At 62.4% G+C, this 24,070-nt stretch overlaps 1 protein-coding gene across 3 annotated transcripts in view; it reads right to left on the reverse strand.

Annotated features, from left to right (window-relative positions):
- PRKAR1B (protein kinase cAMP-dependent type I regulatory subunit beta) overlaps window positions 1-24,070 on the reverse strand; it is a 62,081-nt gene that overhangs the window by 13,830 nt on the left and 24,181 nt on the right. For all 3 annotated transcript variants that reach the window (XM_036239966.1, XM_036239967.1, XM_036239968.1), the window contains exons 4-7: window positions 19,234-19,295; window positions 18,696-18,742; window positions 10,594-10,752; window positions 4,528-4,588 (exon numbers count right to left, since the gene is read on the reverse strand). In XM_036239966.1, the coding sequence (XP_036095859.1) occupies window positions 4,528-4,588; window positions 10,594-10,752; window positions 18,696-18,742; window positions 19,234-19,295 (329 nt within the window). The remainder of the gene's footprint in view (window positions 1-4,527; window positions 4,589-10,593; window positions 10,753-18,695; window positions 18,743-19,233; window positions 19,296-24,070) is intronic.

The following is a 24,070-nucleotide window of genomic DNA, read 5'->3' on the forward strand; positions in this document are numbered from 1 at the left end:
GTGTGGTCGACAGGTCACGTGTGGTCGACAGGTCACATGTGGTCGTCAGGTCACATGTGGTCAACAGGTCACGTGTGGTCCACAGACACGCATGGTCAGGTCACGTGTGGATGACGGGTCACGTGTGTTCGACAGGCCATGCTGCGGCTGGAGTTCATCCCCATGTTCGACCGTGGGCTTCCTCCAGTACTTCTGTAGCCCTGAGTTCTGAGGACCAGACTCCCCCACAGCACACATCAGAACACCGTGGAAGGCCACGGTGGATGTCACAGCAGCCTGTCCGCCGAGACCACTCCCAAAATAGCGCGTGGACACTTCCTACGTGCTCAGGGTCCCTGGGCCAAGGGTCCCCAGTGCTGACGGTCTGCCCTTCGTGGGACAAGTTCCACGTTTACTGACCCTTCCTGAGAGGCGTCACCAACACGGCGCGGTGGTGGGTGCCGCCCACGACAGCTCACACAGGTCGGTGCCAGGAGGGCAGCCCGAGGGGCAGGACCTGGGCGCCACGGGAACTCAGAGACACAATCCAGTGACCACCTGGGCCGTGTCCCTCGGCCGCCGACCTATGTGTTTGTCAGGAGAAGCCAGGGCCTGGGCACGTGCAGTTACCCCAGGCAGGCGGCCTAGGGCGAGGTCCTCCTGCCAACACCCCCGGGGACTAGCGCAGCTGGTGCACACTGAGCTGGGAAGGGGCAAGGTCTGGTCATTTCCCGGACAGCCACAGAGACGCCAGCGCACTTGGTGGCGACTGCGTCCCCCACGGGGAAGGGAGGCGCCGGGGTGGCAGCCGAGCAGGTGTCCGTCTGGTGGCATTTGGGGGCCGGGCCACCCCTCCCTGCTCGGGCTCAAAGGGAAGAACAAGACAGGCCTGCGAGGTCCCGGGTTTGGAGTTTTCATGGCGCTGACACACCCCTTCCCTGGGCCCCTGGAAACCTTGGGGACCAACCAGGAGGTGCCAACGTTTTCTCTGCCAGACACGACATGAGAACACCCCCTGGAAAGAACTCAGATGCAGAATGTGACTCCGTGTCTGCGAACCGTCCGTCCAGTCCGCCGACACGAGGGTCAGGCCCGACGGCCAGGGGGCCGAGCCCGCAAGGGTCCCCACGGCCTGACCCTTGTCTTTCGTTACCACAGTAAGACAAGAAGAGCCCCGGCCCCTGGGAATCCGAGGGGGCTGCAGCCTGCGCCCTCCCGGTACCCCGGGCTGCGTCTGATCCTGGTCGGGCACAGACGGGAACAAACCGGCGAAGGTGAGTTAGCGGGACAGCAACTCCACGTCTCCCGCTCTCTCAAATCGATTTTTTCAAAAAGAAGAGAACCACGGCCTTCTCTCGTTTCAGACGTGCTTCCGGGCCGGCTGCGGAGGGGACTCGCACGAGAGGGCAAGCACCCCTGCAACACCTGTGCGCCTCCTGGCCTCCTCGGGACCGCGCGTCTGGCGTGGCCGCGTGCGGCCGGGGGGCGCCGGTCAGACCTCAAGCTCCGGTCCCTCGTGAAGTCGCTCTGGGTGGAAGGGGGACTGCTCTCCCACTTACGTGGTCTCAATCCGCACTTCACCCTTTGTGTTAACATCACTCACACTCACTACAAAGAACTCCAGAAACATAGCGACGTATAAAGAACATGAAACGGTCGCAGGTCCTCCCAGGCGGCCGGGGGCCTGCGCGGAAATACCTTCCTCAGAAGCGACACGGGACGTGCTGTTTCCAACACGAGGCTCACGTTTTATCTGCTTGAATTTAACAAGAATAGAAACAGTGAAAGTGAATTTCTGGTGGTTTTTTCCTTCAATGCAAGATACGGTCTTTTCTACGAGATTCCGCTACGAAGTCTCACGAAAAGGACGTTGACGTGGTCATTGCGTTTTATGTGCACGGAGTCATACGAATGCCTGCTTTTTTAAGTCAAAAGGCGTAGAAAGTGGGCCATTCCACGCGCATTAACTTTGTCGTGAATGTCAGGGAACACGGACGTCCTGCGCGGACCCGAGGACAGGTGGGGTTCGCGTGTCCACCTCCCTCAGCTGTGGTCGCTCCCACGCGGTCCGTCCCAGTCGCCGCTCGCCTTCGCCGCCTCGGGACGTCTGGTGAAACGTGTGAGCCGAGTTCTGCAGACCAGGGAGTCTGCGTGGCCGAGCCCAGGAGCCGGAGCCTGGTGTGCTGTCCGGGCGGCTTCCCCAGCTCCGCAGGGTGACACACGTCCCCCCTGAGGCCCGGAGGCTGCGGTTTCCAGCTGTGAAGTTCGGTCAGGACGTGTCCTCCTCCGGCCTCACCGATCCTCCTCGGTGAGGGTTCGTCCTTCCTGTCAGCAGCTCCCTCGTGGTGGCCGGTGCGTCCCCCGGGCGGGTGCCTGTGTCTCCCAGAGGCCCTGTCCCCCTCAGTCGCTTTCCCGGCCTCCCGTGGTCGCCTCACCTGGGTCTTCCACGCCAATAATTCCATCTCTGGTCTTGTCCGTTTTTTTAAATTTGGAAAAAAATTAACCAGGAAAGGTCTTATGCCCTTAGGATGATAGAGAAGTTCCATAAGCCACGCCGACGTTTTGTTCTGGGGACCCACGTTTTCACGGAGACGAGCTGACGCGCACCATCGGCCGTGCACAACTCAGACACAGACACACGCAGGTGGTCTGCACGGTCGCTGTTGTGAAGACCACTGGCCGAGCGTCCACGACCGAGCCCTCACGCCCAGGCGACAGCCTCCGAGGTCGTGAGCTGGCCGGCCCCCAACCCAGCTCATCGCCAAGGCTGCACCCTCGCCTCCGCTCTGCTGTTCCGTCGTCTCGGCCTCTGTTCTGTGTCACTGAATTTGTTCTTAATAAATCCTGCGCTCTGATCTGCTTTCTGTTTCCTTGGACGTGCCTTCCTCTGGCTGGGCTCCCATCCAAGCTGGACAGGGGGCTGGAGCGGCTCAGCGGTTGCAGCGCTGAGAATCGGCCACGTGTCCGAACAGGCTCACCACATGCGGCCTTGGGACCTGCACAGGGGCCCAGAGCCGAGCCTGCGCCCTTGAGCACCTGCCCCGGGTGGACAACCCCCCACTGACACACCGATGCCTTCTGTCTCCTCCTCTCTCACTCCTTTGTGCTCTTAGAGGGGGGGACCTGCCCAGCTCACCGTCGTCACGCACAGTCTGGCCTGGGCTTCCTCGGCTGGAACTGCCCTGCAGGGACGCCTGCTGGACGGTGACTCTTGTGGTTCCGGAGCCACGGCCCTCTCTTGTCCCTCACCTACCTGTCGGTCCCTTCTAGGGTCTCAGGCTGCCCTGTCCCAAACGGCAGCTACTGCCACCCACGCTTCTTTGTCTAAGTAGGTTACAGCGAACAGCACTGTCACTGCCAATGTCCCGCTGGCCACGCCAGCCCACGCCAGCCAGTGGTCACCCCCAGCCACGTGAGAGCACTGAGAAGGCTCTGCTGGAGAGAACGCTGTTGACACCCCAAACCAACAGAACGGTCACCAACGTGCTCGTCAGACCCCGGAAGGGAAAGCGCAGGAGCACCAGGAGCACCAAGCCGCCAGGGGAAGGACCTCCACGCTGCAGCCTCACCCCCCAGAAATAACAACGGGCGCCACGCAGGACTGACTGACTGATACGGACGACGAGCTGGAGACAACGGCACTGACGGTGGAGAGACAGAGAGACAAGCAAGCACAGCTGCAGACAAAGATGGCTCGGTCGGACCAACAGCAGTGTGTGTGCATGCATGTGTGCACTGTGCATTTGTTCATATATGTGCATTGTGTGTGCTTGTGCATGCTTGTGTGTGTGCGCGAATGTTCATGTGTACACTGTGTACTTGTTCATACATGAGCATCATGTGTGCTTGTGCAAGTGTTCATGTGCATGTGTGTGCGAGTGCTCATGTGTGCATTGTGTGTTTGTTCATACATGTGCATTGTGTGTGCTTGTGCAAGTGTGTGTGCGAGTGTTCATGTGTGTGTGCGAGTGTTCGTGTGTGCATGGATGTGTGCACTGTGTGCTTGCTCATATATGTGCATTGTGTGTGCTCGTGCAAGTGTTCATGTGCATGCATGTGTGCTTGTGTGTATGTTTTGCGAGTGTTCATGTGTACATGCATGCACTGTGCGCTTGTTCATACATGTGCATTGTGTGTTCGTGCAAGTGTTCATATGCATGTGTGTGCTTGTGTGTGTATGTGTGAGTGTGCATGTGTGTAGTGTGTGCTTGTTCATATGAGTGCATTGTGTGTGCTCATGCAAGTATTCGTGTGTGCTCATAAATGTGTGCACTGTGCTCTTGCTCATATGTGTGCACCTGTGTGCTCATGCAAGTGTTTGTGAGTGCATGTGTGCACGTGTGTGCTCGAGTGTGCATACTGTGTGTTCATGCCTGTGTACAGGTATGTACAAGTGTGTGCACACACACTTGTGTGCAAGCGCACATCTAGGAGCATGCACATGTGGCTGAAACGTGTTTCCCCAACTTGCCCAGCACAAGACCATGGGGCCCACCAGCCTCCTGGGGCACATGCAGGGGCGGGGCCTGCACAGGTGCTCACACTGACCCAGGATGGAGACCTTGCTGAGGAATTCCTCGTACATCTTGCGTTTCCGCAGCGTGCTGCCCTGTGTGGGAGGAAGGGGAAAGTGAGGAGGTGGTTGACATTTCCAAATTTCCCCAAATGACCTTGAACTCTTCAAAGGACACCCTTTGAGCAATCCATGTCCCGAAAGCCCCTCCAATGACCAAGAGTCAAGGGAGCTGCTACCGTTCCCAATGGCCCAGCACCTTGTCCCCAAGACAGGGGACCATGAGGAGCACAGGTCACCCCAGTGCCTCCCACCCGCTCCTGCAGGACTGCGGACCACGCTCTGGCCGTTGGGATATAAATGGCCATGGTGGGTGCTCTGAACATGCCCCACGGAGAAGGGCCCCTCGTTCCTTCCTGCTGGCTGGGATGTGGGGACCATGACTGGAGCTCCGGGAGCCCCGAGCCTCTGCGGACGGAGCTGCCAGGCCTCTGTGGGGGCGCCGGTCCTCCGGCCCACAGGACAGCTTGAGCGTGAGGAGCAACCGTGGGTCAAGCCATGTTTTGCGTGTGTCACACCCATGTGGCAGCCCGTCTCTGCCGGTCCCCTGACTACGGCCAGGGCTCGCATCCCTGGAACGGGCTGACCGGCTGACTGGAGCACGGTGAGGAGTGAAGCCTGAGACTCTGGACGCTGTCCTGAAAGGACACGGTGCTCTGGGGGGGCTATGGAGAGGCCAGGGCGCCTCGGGCCGACCACCAGCGCCCTGTGGGTGAGCCACTGTGGAAATGACCCTCTAGCCCACCAAACCCGCAGCCACCCAGCCGAGAGGTCCGATGGGGCCGCCAGCTACACCGCTTCCCTCACGACCAGACACTGTGTCCACCAAAGTCCCACGGCTATCGCGGGCCACTCAGCTGGGGGAGGTTGGTGGCTCAGCCACCGCCTGCCAGCCCTCCTGTCCACTGGCGTGGTGGACGAGAGTCCTTGCTCCCGTTGGGCCACCGCACGATGGCATTGGTTTCCCGCCCATCCCATCCTCAGGCTCAGCGGCGTCGGTTTGCACAGGGTGTCGGGTCCCTGCAGCCTGGTGTCGGGCGCTGAGCAATGTGTGAGGAGACATCGGGAAAGGAGAGAGTCAGACAGGGGAGCGAGACCCCACGGAGGGCCTCTGCCCGAGGGCCGCCGCTCAAAGTGCCGGCCGGCCACCCGGGAGTCAGGCACACTGCTGCTGGCGGTCACCACAAGCCCCACGTGGCCCCGAGGTCACACATGTGTGGTGTCACCATCAGTTCTCAGAGACATGAGCACCTTCAAGGAGTCGTCCAAGTCCCGCTCCAAGTGGTACCCAGGGGCCAGGGATCCTGCCCGGCCCCTGGCCCACCCACTCTCAGACGGACTTCAAAGCAGATTCGACTGAGACAGCTGGTGGCCCTGCAAAGAGGGGCCCACTTCCTCCCCCGGGAAGGTGGGCCCACAGGAGCTCGCCCTGTGGGGTGGGAGGGAGAAGCGGCCTGGTGGGCATGGAGCGGTGAGCCGTGGGCAGACACGGCCCCATCCCCTGTCCCTGCCCCGTGGCTGGACACCGCTGGTGGGCAGCAGACCCCTCGGTCCGGCCTCCCTGCCGAGGGTGGGAGAGGGTGGCGGAGGCAGAGAAACAGGGAAGGCGCATGGCACTAATGGCCTGTCCCCAGAAAACTATGACAAAAATGCACTTGCAGTGAAGTGTGGGCAGGAGTGTCAGTCCCAGGACCAGGCTTCCCACACGTCCTTCTGGACCCCAGGGTGGCAGGGCTGACCCTCCCCGCCTGTCTCAGCTGCTGGGCACGGAGCATGTCCCGTAACCCCAGCTCCCCGGGTCTCCCGGTGTCCCTCAGCACCCCGGAGGGAATGCTGAGCCCACGACGGGCACCAGCCCCGAGCACGCCCCCTGCACATTCCAGGGCCTCGGCACAGAGGACACTCGGGCTGCCCGCCTGAGAGAAGGGCCCTTGTCGAGTGGGTGAGTGTGGGCTGAGTGTGCACCTACGTCTCTGAGCCTCAGTGAAATGGTGATTATGACTTCCCAGCCTCACTGAGCCATTTCTAAGGACAGACTCTCAACTGTTCCTACGTTGTTGACGGTGATGATGATGGTGATGATGGTGCTCATTGTGGTAGTGATGGTGGTGGTGATGTCAGTGGTGGTGACTGGTGGTGGTGGTGATGGTGGTGGTGGTGGTGGTGGTGGTGATGGTGGTGGTGGAGGTGATGATGGTGGTGACTGGTGGTGGTGGTGATGGTGGTGGTGATGGTGATGGTGGAAGTGATGATGGTGGTGATGGTGGTGGTGATGGTGGTGGTGGCGGTGGTGGTAGTGACGGAGGTGATGGTGATGGTGGTGATGCTGATGGTGGTAGTGACGGTGGTGGTGGTGGTGGTGATGTCGGTGGTGATGGTGGTGGTAGTGAGGTGCTGTACTCCTCACCGAGTACAGTGAGGACTATGGGAGAGTCACACACTCTACTTCCAACCAGAACGCCCATGACCCCCACTCCTAGACCAGTCCAGCTCTGTCTGGGCTTCAGGTCCTGCACCAGGAGGGTGATCAGTCTGGCGCCACATCTGGGTGTCTGACCTGGCTTCTCCCTCCCTCCTCGCTACCAGTGCTCTGCCAGCGGCATCTCCAACTCAGCCCAGGAGGCGCGTTGTCCGCTTCCCACCGAGAGGCAGAGGATCCCAGCCTCAGAGCACCTTGCCCATCATCGGCGGGTGCAGAGACCTCCGCAAACATGCGCTCACCGCGCGTCAGCACACGGCGGGCCCCCCGGGACGGGTGCACAGAGAAAGCGTGGGGAGGCCTTCCCACTGCTACCAGCAGAGGTGCCTCCTGGGCGGCGGCTGCTTCTGCCCTCAGGGTCTCTGCAGGTGAGAAGGCTGAGTGGTCACACCTGCTCCTACCCACGAGGCTGCTGAGGGTGGGGTCAGGTTAGAACAGGAAGTCTGGACCCAAGCTCAGACCCCTGCTGCTCGTGGACACGGCATTTCTCTTGAAAAGTAACTTACGATTCACACTGGCCCCCAGGGCCATGCCCACTCGGACCCACGCCGGGCCTGGGACCTGAAAGCTCAGGGCAAGGGGCCCACGTCCCCTGTGGCCGGGACCCCCGGGGAAGGAGACCTGCCTCTAGGGCTGATGGGACGCCCTTCTCTTCAGGAAGTGTCTGCGACGGAGCCGGCGGGTGAGGCTGGGCCGGGAGCCTGGCCGTGTCCATACCCGGGTGGCGTCCCGGAGGCCAGCCGTGACCTCAGGGGTTCTACAGGGCGTCTGCTGGCCGGCCCCAAGGTGGGCTCTGCCGGGGAGGCTGGGGCCGCCAAGGCCACAGCACAGGGAGCGGCCGGGGGGCCGAGGAGATGGGGCCTGACTGAGCCCAGGACACCTGACCCTTGGTCCCAGGGGCCGGCAGCTCTTCAGGGTCCCAGGATGAGGCCGCGTCCAGGGGAAGGGCAGGCGGGTGCTGGTAAGAGAGACGTGTGGACGGGGAGAGGCCGAGGCGTCCGGAGCCCCTAACTGCCAGCACCTGGGACCTCGGCTCAGGCAGCTGGGGCCACAGCGATGGAGACGGAAGGGCCTGTCCTGAGACTAGAAATGAAAGGTCTGCAAGGTCCAGACCAAGGTGCACCCCCCATGACCCCACTCCAGACGGGAGCCAGGGCCCAGGTGGGCGGCTGGGGTTTCGGTGTCGCAGCTCAGAACCCAGGCTCCAAAGGCCCCAGGCCAGTGGGAATCTGGACACCCCAGCTCTGCCACCTGGGTCCTAAGTATGACCCAAGGGGACAAAGGAAAGAAGGAGACAGTGGGGGGGGGGTGCCGGCCACGTGCTGGGAGGGAGCTGGAGGAGGGCGGAGCCCTGGCCCCTGATGGCAGCAGGTCCTTCCTCTGGGAACCAGAGGGAAGAGGGGAGATGCTGTAGGGAACAGAGTCTGAGCTAACATTTCAGGGAGCAGCGCTGTCCCTGGGGACCCCACTGTCCCCTCCCCAGTTCCTGCTCCCGGGGCTCGTCCCAGCTCAGCGCCAAGTGGGCGCAGGAAGACCCACTCCTTGGCGTGGGTCCACGCAGGACGGAGCCAGGACACGCCCGGCCGGCCCCACGCTGCCACCACCCCCCCCCCCCCGGGAGCGGCCCGCAGACGCCAGCACAGCTGGGGCTGTTCTCAGAGCACAGGGACCCAGAATTAGCACAGAGGAAGCGCCAGCTGCCTCGGTGGTTTGGGAACTTCCCTGAATATAAGGTTCCAGCCACACAAACCCCACGGCCGAGAAGGGCCTGGCGTGGACGGAGCCGGAAAACAATGGCTCATGCAGCCCGAGCCAGGTACACCCAGGGGGCCGGAACCGTGCTCCCAACGCCCACGCTCTTGCAGGAAGGGTGTCTGGGGACCTGGCCACATGGAAGGACGGAGGGAGAGCAGACTCCAGACAGGAGAGCAAGCACTGTCTCCGCTGCACCACGGGGCAGGGCCCTCCTGGTGCATCGCGGTGGGCGCTTAGGGTGGCGGCCACCTGCCCGAACACCGTGCCGAACCCTGTATCATGACAGACCTGGGGCCAGGACAGGCCACAGGCAGACACCTTGTCCCTCCTTCCTGAGGGGCCACCGGGGTGGGACGCCCCCTCCAGGCTCACTCCTGGCTGAGCTCACAGGCCGGTTCCCAGACTCTCCCTGAGACTCCCCTCCGCAAACCCTCCCTGGAAACTGCACCCCCGGCGGCCTTGAGGGGACGACCAGGCCCCAGAGGTGGTGGCCGCAAGCAGGCAGGTCCAGCCCCCAGGAGGGCGAGTGGAGAAGGGGCCCGGGTCCCCTGGCAGTGTGCTCACCTTGGTCACCTGCCTCCTGGTGGGCAGGGGTTCCGGGGTCCCCGGCCCCACAGGAGCTGGCTCTGGGGAAACGCCACCAGCAGGGCAGGCCCAGGGCTGCCCTCAGCAACACGCCCCCTGCCATCCTGGGCCACCGACCGGCTCAGAGAAGCACCTGCCCCGCGGTCACCAGGGTGAGCACAGGCAGCTGGGGGGGGGGTGCGGCTTCCCAAAGGAAGGACGCTTGGTGCCCAGCGCCCTGCCCAGAGGTGGGAGGGGAGGGACCAGAGACCTGGGACAACAGGGACCCCCTGGGCCAGTGCAGGTGCCCAGATCCTCCTGCTCTTCCCTCCAGGTCAGCAGGGCCCCGTCCTCACCACGCTGGCTCTCCAGCCGGCCAAGCTGCTGGGTGCAGGTGGACTCTGGCCACACGTCTGCTTAGACTCCCTCAGGGGCTCCAGGCCACCCCCTCACCCCGGGACCCCACGCACCCACCTACACGGTCTCCCGTGTTCCCAGTGTCTGACACTCCTGCCCGAGGCCTCTGCTGAAATGCCTTGTCCAGGGAGGGGTCTGCACCGCTGCGGGACAGCAGCCCCTCCCCCGCCTCTGCTTTATTTGCCCCCAGGAAGGGCTGCCACCCAGGCAGGACGCGCTCGCGTCACCCCAGCTTCACGAGGGCAGACGCTGCTCTGTCTGTGCCGACCCGATGGGCCGGCCCAGCAGCACACGCAGCGCCTGGTCAGTGCAGGACGGGCTCTGAGCGGCCCAGAAAGACCTGCCTCCTCCCCGGGAGGGTCGCGAACTCACCTGTGAGCACCTGAATCGGCCCCTGCCCTCCATAGCCGGCTACAGGCCTCACGGGCAGAAACCCAAACAGCAGCAGCTAAAACGCCAGGGACCACTGCCCACATCGGGAGTCTGGAGGAAAGCAGACTAGCAGGCACAGGGCCCGCTGTGCCCCCCAAGAGCCAGGCCCCACACCTCTCTCCACCCGCCTGGTGATGGTGTTTCTTCTCAAAGTCACCTCATGGTCCAGGACGGCAGCTGGAGCTCCAGCCCTCGCGACACACTCCAGACAACCAGGAGAGGGAGGGAGGCAATGTGGCTGCCCTAGGCGTCTGCCACCTTTTACCAAGCTTCCCAGAACCCCCTCGACATCCCCACCAGCACGCAGGCCCTGCCCCCTGGGGAGCTGAAAACCCAGGCCTCCCCACCTGGGCTCGGGTCCCAGGCCCTGAGAAGCCCTCAAGGGGCCGCTCACCATGAGGATGCGGCGGTAGCTGTCTCGGTCGATGCCCCAGAGCTTGAGGTCGGTCTTGGCTTTCACGGTGGCTGCCCTGGGGGTGCCGTAGATGAGCGCGAGCTCCCCGAAGCTGCCGCCCTCGCTGATGCTGGTCACCCACTCTCCGTTCACGTACACCTGGGAGAACAGCATGAGGAGCATCATGGGACACGCGAGGGTCACACCATGGAGGGCTCTGGAGCTGGGACAACGTGGCCCCAACCGAGGCCCAAGCTGGTGGGCAGAATGCCGGGCTCTCCTGCCCAGGCCCAGCCAAGGTGCTCGCCTCCCCCAGCCTGGCCTGCTCCACCCGAGACCTCACATCGACCCCCAGAGGCAGATGGCCCTTAGTGCTCATGGCCGACGGGCAGGCCAGGGCTGGAGGCAGAAGACGCCCGCCCAGGGCCCCGGTCTGTCCAAGCAAGTCCTGCCTCTTTCTAGGGGGTCTTCTGCCCCATCCCCATCGACTCTAGACGGGCCTCTCTGGGCCTCAGTTTCCCCAACTGCACACGGACGGTCACACTCTCCACAGGCAGCTCTGCTCCCCGCTGCCATTCACCAGCCGCCCCGAGCGGCCCCCACGCCCAGCCTGCGTCTCCCCCAGGGCCCACCCTCCCCGCCCCCAAGCAGCACCCCAGCTCCCGGCCTGCAGTCAATGGGCCCGCCAGCGCTGAGGGCCGGACAAGACTCCCTTTCAGCCGTGGGCAACGCCCGCAGAGTGTTCCCGCTAAGCGCGGACCCCGCGGTCCGTGTCCGTGCGGGAGCCGCACAGACTGTCCATTATGCGGAGCGGTCACTACAGTCGGCACAGGGCCTGGTCCCACTGCGCGTCGACGAGCCCGAAGAATGGCTCCCGTTGCGAATGGGCGCAGCTCGGGAAGGAATGGATTGCGATGAGTCATGGAAGCCGGTCTCGTCGAATCAATGACTCATTATCTTGGTGATGACTGGGGCACAGAGCTGCCCAGCTGAAGAACATGCCAGGCAGGTCCGGAGAACTGACCGACCATAAAGCTTCCCGAAGGAGTCTGTGTGTCTGTCCAAGAGCCTGCAGAACCCCATGGCCCAGGCCCAGGCGGAGCCTCCCACCCCCGCTCCCAGCCTCACCCATTATCCCCTGCGCCCACAGCGCCCTCGGGCCCAGGAGGGGAGTCGGGTACATGGGGAGAAGGAACACCAGCACCCACTGGACAAGGCCTGCAGGAGTCAGGACAGTCTCCTGTCCTCCCCACCGGGCAGCAGGGCGCCTGCCTGGAGCTGCCCAGGATGAGCGACGGGGGAGGGGGCCAACCACCCAGGGCTTTGGGGTGAAGGGAGGCGGAGAGCACTCCAGAACCTCCGCCCCAGAGCCGTGGGGGGCGCTGATGGCAGCCACAGCGGGCAGCTGGCACCCGAGCCCCTCAGCTGGTCCCCTCACGGCCCACGCCCATGACATCCTGAGACATCCTGACCGTGTGGCTATGACACACATGTCAACATGCACGAATCCACGTGTGCGGCTCGGTGAGCTTCCCCATCACTCAGATCGAGGCGTGGGGTCTGCGGGTGCTGCCGGTGCCCCCGCCAGGGGTGGGTCTCCCAAGGCGCCACGTGCGTGAAGGGGCCACGCAGCACATCCTCAGGGCCACGCGGTGGTCCGTCCTGGGGTGACGGCCCATTCGATGCCAGGCTGACGCAGAACGCGGCGTGAACACTGCACGGGCACGCCGTCCTCTCGTGGGACATCAAGGTGCACGTGTGGGCTTCGCTACCTCCCAGCGCTTGTCCCAGGGGCCCTCCTGCCCGAGGCCTCGCCAGGTGGTGCGGCTCAGGGGTCACGCTCGGGACCCAGGGAGCCGCCGCCCAACTGGCTGCCAGAAAGGGCCAGGACACCCCCATCCACCGCCGAGGAGCCCAGGGGCCCAGGGAACGAAGCAGGTGTCAGCAGAACCACTGATGCTGGCTGTGCCCCAACTTTCCCGGGCTGTACCCCAAAGAGGGGGCATGGCTGGTGCTGCAGAGCAGGACAGAGGGGACCCGGGGCCCAGTGCCCACAGGGGCTGCAAACCTGTCACCCCAGAAGCCCAAGGACTCCGAGCTCCCCGAGGCGTCAGAGAACCATTGTGAGCCTCCAGCCCCGGACACAAAGGCCGTCTCTCTCCGGACACTGGCCTCTGTCACCACGCCGGCCCCACCCCAGCTGGCACGCACAGGGCTCCTTCTTGCTTTGTTTTATTTTCTGTTTTTCTTCTTCTAAAAGAAGAGTTGTGGGAGGCCCCGCTGGCTACGTCTGCGCTCTCGCCATTGCCCGTGGTGCTCCGGCCAAACCCAGGGCTCCCACCGGGCCGTTCTGCGTCCGTCCCTTCGCTCATTCACGAGCTTGTTCATTCCCGCGGCCCCGCGAGCGCCGTCTCGGGCCCCGCCTGGGCTCGGCCGCACAAGGCAGGTGAATCAGTTCACGGGACATGCCGACCACCCAGGAGCGGGCGGTAGGCAGATGATGGTACGAACGCACCCTCGTCCTAAGTGTGCTACCAGCCACGAGAGAATGGGGCGGAGGGCTCAGGCAGGTCCACAGGAGAGACAGCCGTGCACAGACTCGTGGGGCGAGCATCTGAGGCAAAGGGACAGGATGTGCAAATGCCCTGGGACAGGACTGAATTTGCAGGGTTCCGGCGGCAGCCGCACCAAGGCAGGGGGAGGGGCGTGGATGTTCTCCTAGAAGCCACAGACCCCATCGGGCAACGTCATCAGTTTACGTCTGCGGTGCCCCCTCTGGTGCTGTGTGGAGAGCAGCCTGGGCAGCCTTTGGGGAGCAGAAGGGAGCTCGGGGCCACAGGGATACTCAAAGGCCGTTGGGAGCAGCGGAGCCAGTGGGAGTCAGACGCCGGGATGGGGCCCAGTGACCGGCGCTGTGACAGGCAGTTCTGACAAAGCTGGGGTGGGGCTCCCACAAACTCAGGACGGAGCCGGGGACAGTGGCGGAAGGCACAGCAACCCGCCTGGTGAAACCCCAGAGTCGAGCCTGGCTGGTGCGGCTCAGCGGTTAGAGCGTCGACCAGGGCCCAAGGGTGAGGGTTCAATTCCGGTCAAGGGCACGTACCTGGGCTGCAGGTTTGACCCTGGTCCCAGCTGGTACACGTACGGGAGGCAACCCACCCATGTGTGTCTCTCTCTCCTCCTCCTCCCTCCCTTCCACTCTCTCTAAAAAATCAATGGAAAAAATACCCTCGCAAAAAAATAAGTAAACAAGCGAACAAAAAAAGAAATGAAAAAGTAAAGGAAACACACACACACAAAATAAAAAGCATCCTTGGGTGAGGATACAAAAACCCCAGAAGCCTGCCCAAGGCAGCAGAGTTTTGTCAGCACAAGACTTTAGGTGCAGAGCAGAGAGCATCGCCCACCGGGCCGAGCCCACCTGGCCAAGCCCACCAGGCCGTGCCCACCTGGCCGAGCCCACTGAGCTGTGCCCACCTGGCCGAGCCCACCAGGCCAAGCCCACCTGGCCGAGCCCACTGAGCTGTGCCCACCTGGCCGAGCCCACCTGGCCAAGCCCACTGAGCTGTGCCCACCAGGGCAAGCCCACCTGGCCGAGCCCACTGAGCTGTGCCCACCTGGCCGAGCCCACCAGGCCAAGCCCACCTGGCTGAGCCCACTGAGCTGTGCCCACCTGGCCGAGCCCACTGAGCTGTGCCCACCTGGCCGAGCCCACCTGGCCGAGCCCACCAGGCCGTGCCCACCTGGCTGAGCCCACCAGGCCGTGCCCACTGAGCTGTGCCCACCTGGCCGAGCCCACTGAGCTGTGCCCACCTGGCCGAGCCCACCTGGCCGAGCCCACCTGGCCGAGCCCACCAGGCTGAGCCCACCTGGCCGAGCCCACTGAGCTGTGCCCACCTGGCCGTGCCCACCGGGCCGTGCCCATCTGGCCGAGCCCACCGGGCCATATCCACCTGGCCGAGCCCACCGGGCCATATCCACCTGGCCGTGTCCATCTGGCAATGCCCAGCTGGACAGGCAGCTGGGGCCACTGGGAGCTGGGCAAGCTGCCAGGAGAGGTTAGGTGCCCAGCGAGGGGGCAGGACCCACGACCTGGCTCCACACCTGTCCCCAACCCGATTCCACAGAAAAGAAGACGGGGCTAAAAGAGCTGTCTGGGTGACAGACACAAAACCGGTCACCTGAGCTATCCCCTTAACCGAGGCAGCCACGGCACGTGGCCTCAGCCCCGCCCACGCCTGCCGTTGCCATCACAGCCGGTGAAGAAGGCACTCGGGTGCCGCCAGGTGACGACGTGCGCTTCCCCCGGCGGCGAGAAAACGCAGACGGCCCATCTCCTTCTGCCCCAGCTCCTACCAGGTGAGCTGACACCTGGGTCCTGGGAAGTCAGCTTTGCATGTCCCCCCTGCAGCGTGGCCCCTGAGGCAGTGCCAGCCAAGGCCGCCTGCTCTCCCTGCTCATCAGGAAACCCCCCTCGTAGGGAAACCCCCCTCTGGGCTGCCTGCCCCACCAGGTGAACCCAGTTCCTCCCCTCAGTGGCCTTTAGCCTAGAACACCTGGGGGCTGGTTTGTTTGGTTTTTGCTTAAGCTGCGTCCCCAGCAGAGACATCCCCCAAAGCTCCTGTCCGTGACACCCAGGCCACGTGGACAGCCATGTGGGTTGTTTCCACTCCTCGACGTGGCAGGTGGTCAGGCAGGCTGCCCCAGTGGAACCCCAAGTTCACCATGGCTCAGGGTCCCCGCCTGCCCTGCCCCATCAGCCCCACGCACACGGAGGACCCACCACGTCTAGGGCCCAGAAGGTACCGGGATTCCGTAGAGAACCCCACACCAGCTCAGGGCCACGGCCACTCAGTCATCTGCGTGACTAATGAACAGAGCTGCCCCGGGAGCAGGGAAGAGACCACACATCATGCTCACGGCAGGTGGACGCGGCCCCGGGCCCACCTGCGGGGTCTGGGGACACCCTGTGAACTGTCCAGACAGTGGAAGGTCACTCAGCCTTGAAGAAGACACTGACACATACAACGTGGCTGAGGACACTGCTCCATGAGACCAGCCGGACACAGAAGGACACACACTGTGCGATTTCACTGCTGTGAGGACCTGGAGGAGGGAGGTTCAGAGACAGGGAGCAGAGGGGGTGCCAGGCGGGGGGGGGGTGTCTCGTGGGGACAGAGCTTCAGTCTGGGAAGAACAGTCCTGGAGGAGAGGGTGACGTTGTACCACAGCGTGAATGTGGTGGACACCCTGAACCGCGCACTCGAAAACCATTAACACAGTAAGTTTACAGTATGTGTTTTGTCGTGTGTATTTCACCAATGAAGAAATAAAACAGACCCCCCGGCAAACACTGACTAAAACTGTGACCCGGGGAGCCAGGGCCACGTCCTGGGGCGACCGTCCGGACGCTGCCCCGGGGCCCCGGCCCCCCCAGAGGGAAGCTGGGGTGGGGTGAACCCCGCACGAAGGCCGGGGGAGGAACAACACTGCTTCCCGAGCGTGAAGGCCGGCAGCGGAGAGCCCTTTTTAGTGGAAATGCTACGTTCCACGAATAAAACAAACTGGGAGGTATTTTTATACCGAGAAAGCGGATTATAGCTCAGCCACACACACCAGCAGCATTCCGCTGCCTCCAGAAAACCATAATTTACACCAAGCCTGGTGCTGTGCCCTCTGGTCACCTGGCCGACCCCAGGGAGCCACTGGGCAGGGGCAGGGGCAGCGTCCACCCGGCAGAAGGGAGGGGCGCTCCGGATGCCCACCCCACATCCTGCCCACGAACAGGCCAGGGGGCTCCTCACAGGGGGCTTAAGGCACCAGGGGCCATAAGACAGATTCAGGGTCCCCCTTCCACTGCCCCAGCCTAGGTAACCCGGTCACTCCAGCATCGGTCACCCCAGCCCCAGTCACCCCAGCCCCGGTCACTCCAGCCCCGGTCACCCTCAGCAGCTCCCGACCCACGTCCCCACCGCCCTGCCCTCCATCAGTCACCACCTCATCCCACCAAGGGCCGACTGGCCCAAATTTAAGACTGTAGCCAGGACACGGGGGTACCCACGGTGCCCAGACATCCTGGCCCTGGTGGGCTGGGGTCCAACGAGCACCTTAAAGCTGCCTGGGGCCCTGACCTGTCTGGCTCAGAGGTTAGAGCGTCGGCCTGAGGACCGGGGAGTCCCGGGTTCGGTTCCCACTATGGGCATGTGCCTCAGTTGTGGTTCGTCCCGGCCCCCATTGGGGTCGTGCGGGTGGCAGCCACTCAATGTGTCTCTCACGTCGATGTTCCTCTCTCTCTCCCTCCCGCTCTGTCTGAAGATAAATGCAAACATGTCCTCGGGTGAGAATGAAGAAAGCTGCCTTGTACCTGCTTGCCGAGGCCGGGACTGGGGGTGGCGGGACCTGCCCGAACACTATATCGGGGAACTCCCAGTGATGAGGTCACCTTTTCCCTTCTCAAAACTGCCTCCACGTGCCCCTGGTCTGTACCTTCCTGGTACATGGGCAAGAGACCACGAGACAGGTGAGGGGTCAGCTGAGCAGGGCGCTGGGAGGGGAGACGCCACCCACTGTACTCCCGGGGCCGCACAAGGGCCCCGCACACAGCAAGAGGCACATCTGGGCAAGAGAGAAATAAAGGGAGGGGGAGGGTCTGGGGACGGTGGGGCAGAGGGCCAGGTGGAGGCCAAACACCTCAGCGGGCCCGGCTCCGGCATCCACACCAGGCCGACGCCCAGGTGGGCCGCTGGCCGCGTCCGTGTCTGTCTTCTCTGCTTCGTGGGCTGGTGTTTCTTTCAACCCGAGTGAAGCCGGCAGAGCCGACTGTGGGCTGGCAGGCCGAGCCCAGGGCAGAAGCCTCCGCCTCCCTCTGACCCTCTGCCTCCACACTTCCTCTGCGGCCTCTGGCTCCTGCCTCAGGTGCCCCTCTTTCGTGGGGCGCCCACCCCCACCCCCGACACGCAGGCTCAGGGCAGACAGAAACCCCGACTCCTGTCTTCAGGGCCGAGGGCCCTCAAGCGCCGCGTGACCTCGCTGCGAGATGCCCACGGTGACTCATTTCCTCCGCCACCACCTCCGGAAGCTGAGGGCCGCCTGCCCAGTTCCCAGACACAGCGGGATGGACACAGACAGGCTGCTGCAGAGATAAATAAGTCTGTGTCCCCCAGAATAGCTTGACTGAACCGGACACTGAGCCCTGAAATACCTTGGCTGGGGCAGCCCGGCCAGAGTGACATTACCGGGCAGCAAGGGGCACGGGGGGGGGCACCTCGAGGGGCATGGTCTGCTATGAGGGGTGTGGGAGTGGGGGCCACCAGATGCCCCGTTCCCAGCACTGGTGTCTGAGGTTCAGGGGTGACTGGGGGCCAGCCTGGGATGTGGCGGCCTGTGGGGTCTCACGTATATGTCCTGACTGTGCACCAGGACCACAGACCCCCAAAATGCAGGGGCAGACTCGGTCCCTGCCCCCGGGGCTTCCAGTCTGCATGGGGCCGGCCTCAAACACACCAACAGGGCGGGGTGCGGAACCAGAAACGGGGTCCTAGGAAGGACGGCTCGGTGCCGAGGAGAAGCCACGGCCTGCGGGGCACCTGCCAACGCCCAGGCTGAGGAAGTGCGCGCGAGAGGCCAGAAGGAGAAGCAGGAGATGAGCCAAGGGCGGGGTTCCCGGCACAGGCCCGGGGCCCTGCCCTGTGGTCACGGCAGGGGGCTGGTGTGGCCAGGAGGCAGGTGAGGTGATTGAAGGACAGCAACTCCATAAAAGTGGGTCCCCCAACCCTTCAGACAGGGGAGACTCAGTGATCAGAGCAAAGCCAAGTGAAAAGGGGAGAAAGCGACATTCCGTGAGACGTTCCGCATCAACGGCCAGCGAGGCCGAGGGAGGCTGGCGCGGCTGGGCCACGGCCGGGGCGGCGTCGGTGAAGCGGACCAGCAGACGGGCACCGGGCGGGGACGGGCTGGCTACACCCGCGCCACCTGCACACGTGTGTCTCAGACTGCGCTTCGACACCTCCCTGCTATGTTACACGGAGTGGATGACTCCCCGGGGTGAACACGTTAGAAATGTACCGAGACGCTGTTTTCCAAACCAGCCAGGCGGTACTTACGTCTACTTCCCCTTGATCGATGACGTAGAAGTTGTCGCCTTCGTCCCCTGCAACAACAGAAGAGATGAAAGGGTTCAACGCAACGGGCACGGCTGCGGCGTGTGTCACCTAAACCACGTCACAGAGCTGGGTCTCATCTACGTTTTAAAATTCTTTAGGCAGGAAGGAGGGGGCCCCGGGGCGGGGGGGACATCTGTAATCCTTCCAACAATAAGAAAAGTATTTCAATAAAAACGGTCTGTATTCAGGGTGGACAACACGATATGCATTTTCACAGGGAACCTCGGCGGTCCACCAATGAACGCCCCAGCTCCCACGCGGTCACTTCAGGGACGACTGCACCTGAACCGCTCCGTCCGGGTGGGGCCCCGGTGCTCAGACAGGCACTCGGGTTTAAACGGCAAGACTGTTGACATGGGCTGGGTTCGCTCGTTAAGCAGATCACCCTTAAGTTTCGTTAGTGACGTTTATGCTGGTCATTCTTTAAGGGGACAGCCCAGTGTTCCCCGGTTTCGGCGCAGAGGGGACTGGAACGTACCTTGCTGAATGACAGTCTCCCCAGCGATGTGCGTGACAGGGAACATGGCGTCGAATATGTCACTGAAAAGAAGACACGGCGGTGTGACCCTGCTGCGGCCCCACCCACGTCCCTCACCTCCCAAGGGGCTGTTTTGTTGAAAGGAGGTCACGTTCACTGTGGAAGGAGCACCCACGTCCTTAAAGAAGGAACGAGGTCCGTGCCCTGGCCGGCAGCTCAGTTGGTTAGAACACGCTCCCCATACCCAAGGCGGTGGGTTCAACCCCGGTCAGAGTGCAAACTCAGCAGTGAACGTGTGAATAAGTGAGCAGCACGTCAGCTTCTCGCTCTCCCTCCTTCTCCTGAAAGTCGGTCAGGGGACTCACGGCCCGAGAGCGGCGCTGCCTCAGCACACCTTCAGGTCCGTTCCTGCACCCCGGAGGGGCTGCTGTCTGGGTTGGGGTCACACTGCAGACCCTGCTTTGGACGCCAACTTAAAAAACCGAAGTAACAGCCGGCGTGAGCATTTCTCACGTCGGGAGATCGAGTTCGAGAACGGCGGTCCTGACGACCTGTTCTCCGCATTCTCCCCTCGCAGGCGTCCTGAGAGGCTGGACGTGAGGTCACCCCGTGGACCCCAGACTCTCCCTCCGCTCCACGAGCCGCGGAGCCCGGGAGGCCGAGCCCGCGGGGCAGCCTGGCCGTTTAGTTTTTTAAATTTAGTTGTGAGATGGACTGAGGAGGGGACGTGCACCCCTCGCCACCCCCGAGAGGTGGGCAGGGTGGAGCGTGCCATCAGGACCCTCATCTCCTGGGGGCTGCAGCCAGACGCAGGGTCAGAGGTCAGTGTCTACACCCCAAAATGCAACGACCGCCCTCGGAGGCTGCGCCCACCCACAGAGACTGGAGCCACAAAGAGCTGGCAGGTGGGGGTGCACCCTGAAGGCTTTTCTGAAGCTGCTGCTCTTGGGTCTCACTGTGACCCCCGCTTCCCCCATCCACAGACACTGCTGAGCACCCTGCACGAGGTGCTGGGCTCTGGGGACACAAAGAGCCCTCCACCCAGCCAGGGTCCGGGGCTGGCAAGGGACAAGCGGGAAGAGCTGTGGCCATCAGTCCCGAGGGTACCAAGGGTGGGGTCACCCCTTCTGCACCCCAGGCCTGTGGGGTCAGTACTGCCGTCCTCCCCATCCCACACGTGTGGCGGTGCCAAGGTCAGCGCAAGCAAGAGCAAGGCCAGACTGCACCCCTCACGGGGCTCCCCTTGGGGCACAGCCGGAGCAGGGACGCCAGCCTGGGAGAGGACGGGTCTGGACGAGGCCAGGGACAGCCCCGCAGGCCCCTCGCCCAGGCCCCCGCTCACATGCTCTCCATCCAGGACACGGCCCAGGCCCTTGATTCCTCCTCAACAACCTCGCTCTCCAGCTAACACCGTTGCCCGTCTCCCCTCCTGCGCCCCTCTCCCCCTCCCCCGTGCCCGTCTCCCCCTCCCCCGTGCCCATCTCCCCTCCTGCGCCCCTCTTCCCCTCCCCCGTGCCCGTCTCCCCCTCCCCCGTGCCCTTCTCCCCCTCCCCCGTGCCCTTCTCCCCCTCCTGCGCCCATCTCCACGCAGGGAAACAGCTCCTCTCTCTCCAGTTTGCAGAGCTGCTCACGAGTGGTAGACACTGGCCTCAGACCCCTTCCTGCGGTCGGTCAGCTGTGGGTCCCTTCCTGTGCCGTCCTGCGTGAAGCTGCCCTCCTTCCCGGACCAGAATCTCCTGTTTGCGGTTACGGGTGGTGCTGTGTGGGTTTTCCCCGCAGGCCAGAGAGCAAATACTCTCCCGTCACCGCCTGGGACCGGGTGTGACTTCAACCTCAGGCGCTGCCTTCTCTCGGCCTGGAGGCCGGGCGTCCGCGGCAGGTCCTCACGGGCCGGGAGGGTGAGCTCTCTGGGGTCTCCTCTGTGAGGACGCTGATCCCGTCACGGGGGCCCTGCCCCAGTGACCCCCCTTAACCCTAAGCTCAGCCCCAAGCCCCATCTCAAATACCATCCCATTGGGTTAGGGCTTCAACACACAGGTTGTGGGGACACAATTCAGACCATAACAATGACCTCCCGCTAAATACAGTTTTCATGTCTGTGTTCGGGGCCCTGGGCCGGGGGGCAGGGGGCCTGGTTCTGTCCTTCCCCAGAGCCAGCCAGCACCCCCACGACATCCGTCACACACTCTCGGGGTCCGGTGTGAGCCAAACGGCGTGTCCCCCACATTCACGCCCGCTGGGAGCTTCCCGTTCCCCGAAGGGGCTTGGAAAAGTGAGAAGGGACGTTGGGTGGCGTCTGACAGGCCCACCTGGAAGCCCAGCCCTGCGCTTCGGGAGGGAGGCTCTGGCCCCACTTAAATTCTAGTGCTTGTTGGTCCCTCGGGGTTTTCTACGTCCTCATGTGCCAACGTCGGCACCATTTTCAAACTCGGCAAATTTAAAAGCTGAAAACTGTAAAGATGCAAATCTGGGGCACGTATTTGGAAAATAAAAACGGCCTGAGGAACAGGGGCCCCCTGTCGGCGCCCGGACGGGCGTCCCCAGCTGGGGTGGAGGCCCCTGCACTGTTGGGGTGAAGCCTCCGTCTCTCTGTCAGCTGTGAGGCTCTAAGCAACACTCTGTGAGCAGCGATAGCTCAGGCCCAGCAGCAGCTACAGAGGGAGCACAGTGTCTGCAGACCCCGGAGCCTTTCTGGGGTACCTGGTCCTGTCTGGGGGTTCCTCAGGCACAAACGCCCGGCACTGGAGAGAGAAACACAAAGGCCGGGACCCGGGGGAGCACCGGGGCATCCACGGGGGCCACGGTGCCTGAGCCGCAGGGAGACAGGCCCCACCCAGAGGCACCGGTACACCCGCCGGGGGGACCCCGCATCACGGACGCCCAGGCCCACCCCGGCTCGAGGGCGGCGGCACCTACGGGTGCAGAATGATGAAAGTGGACGTTTGCCTTCAAAACGGGCATGGCCTTTGAACCTGCATGGCTGCTCACGGTTTTGATTCCTGTGAGCATTCCCGCCACAGACACGGTTTACACGTGTGGGTGGGGCAGGCAGGTGTACAGCTGTGAGCAGCTCGTCCTGTGTTCCTGCTCACTAACTTTCGTGTTCTCTTCCGCATAAACTGTGAACCTCTTCTCACCCAACCCCGCAGATAAGACGTGGCCACAGTGCAGTTGGTGGTCATGGGGATTTGACATGCCTGATGGCTCACCACACTGCAGAAGGTGGTACAGGCGGTGTTCTCAGACAGTCTGCGGAGACACGCCTGTGGGGGTGGACGCGTTCATCACAGGTCCATTCAATAAAGCAGGTCACAGGCAAAAGCTGATAGAATTGCAAGAAGTAGACAAATCCAAATTATAGAGGAAGATTTCAACACCCCCTACCAGAAATGGACAGACAGAGAGACCGGGCAGGCAGACAGCCAGGGACAGAGCCAAAGTGAACAGCACGGATCCAGCTGGCACCCACAGACCACTTTGTCCTTCTCGGGCTCCCATGAAACATTTACGAGGCGCCCCATCTCCTGGGCCACACGACACACCTGAACAAACTCACGGGAATGGAAGCCATACAGGGTCCGCTCTCAGAGCACAATGGAATTAAAGAGAATCAACACAGGAAGTTAGCTTGAACATCTCAAAAGAGTGGCAGATTAGAAACACATGTCTAAATAACACAAAGAAGCCTCAAGAGACACTGAAAAGATTTTGATCTCAATGAAAATGAAAATACAACTTATCAAAATGTGTGGGATGCAGCAAAAGCAGTGCTTAGAGGAAAATTTATAGCACTGAATGCCTCTATTAGAAAAGGAAAAAAATCTAAAGTCAATAACCTAAGCTTCCACCTTAGGAAACTAGGGGAAAAAAGCATGAATTACATTCAAAGTAAGCAGAAGAAAATAAATAATAAAAGTTACAATGAGAAATCAATGGAATTTAAAATAGGGAATTAACAGAGAACGTCGATGAGACCAAAGCTGGCTCTTTGAAGAGATCAAAACAATCCCAGAAATATTTAGCCAGCCGACCCTCCCCCACACATACACACGAGAAAAAAAAAAAACACAAATAACTAATGTCAGAAACAGAAGAGGGACAGATCACCACAGATCCGGTGGACATCAAAGAACACACAGCCCGGTCAGTGTGGCTCAGTGCCTGAGCGTCGTCCCGTGGACTGAGAGGTCCCGGCTGGGTTCCTGCTCAGGGCACATGCCTGGGTTTCGGGCTCAATCCCCAGTAGGGGGTGTGCAGGAGGCAGCCAATAGATGTTTCTTTCTCATGTTGATGTTTCTATCTCTCTCCCTTCCTCTCTCTCTTTAAAAAAACAATAAAAACATATATTTAAAAAACGAATAAACAAACATGACGAACAAGAGGAAGGAGAGGCCGGCACTCCACACGGCTCCTGACTGGGAGGGTGGGGTGAACATCTCGCTGGCTGGGGCGCCCCCAAGGTGGAACCCTGGCTCCACCACAGAGGACCCCCTCAGCCACCCCCTAGGACGCCCACACCCTCCCAGAAGCTTGACCAGGAGCCCCACCGGCTCGTGCCCACCCAGAGGCGCCACTGGACGCGGGTGAGAGCCAACGGTCAGCTGGGGCCGAGCTGGACTGACCAAGGCCAACGCAGCCCGTGCCTCCAGTCCAAAGCAAGGCGGTGGACACAAAAGGGGTGCGGCCTCTGCTGTCACATTCACTTGACACGCAGGGAGGGCGGTGTGGGGCCAGCCCCCTGCTCACCCCGCCAGGCACCAGCTGTGCCTCGAGTGGACCTGAGGAAACCATCTCCTGCGGCCCTGGAAGGACCATGCGAAGGGACCAACGCTGCTCG

Source organism: Molossus molossus, unplaced genomic scaffold (genome assembly GCF_014108415.1).
Source record: "Molossus molossus isolate mMolMol1 unplaced genomic scaffold, mMolMol1.p scaffold_m16_p_4, whole genome shotgun sequence".
NCBI lineage: Eukaryota > Metazoa > Chordata > Mammalia > Chiroptera > Molossidae > Molossus > Molossus molossus.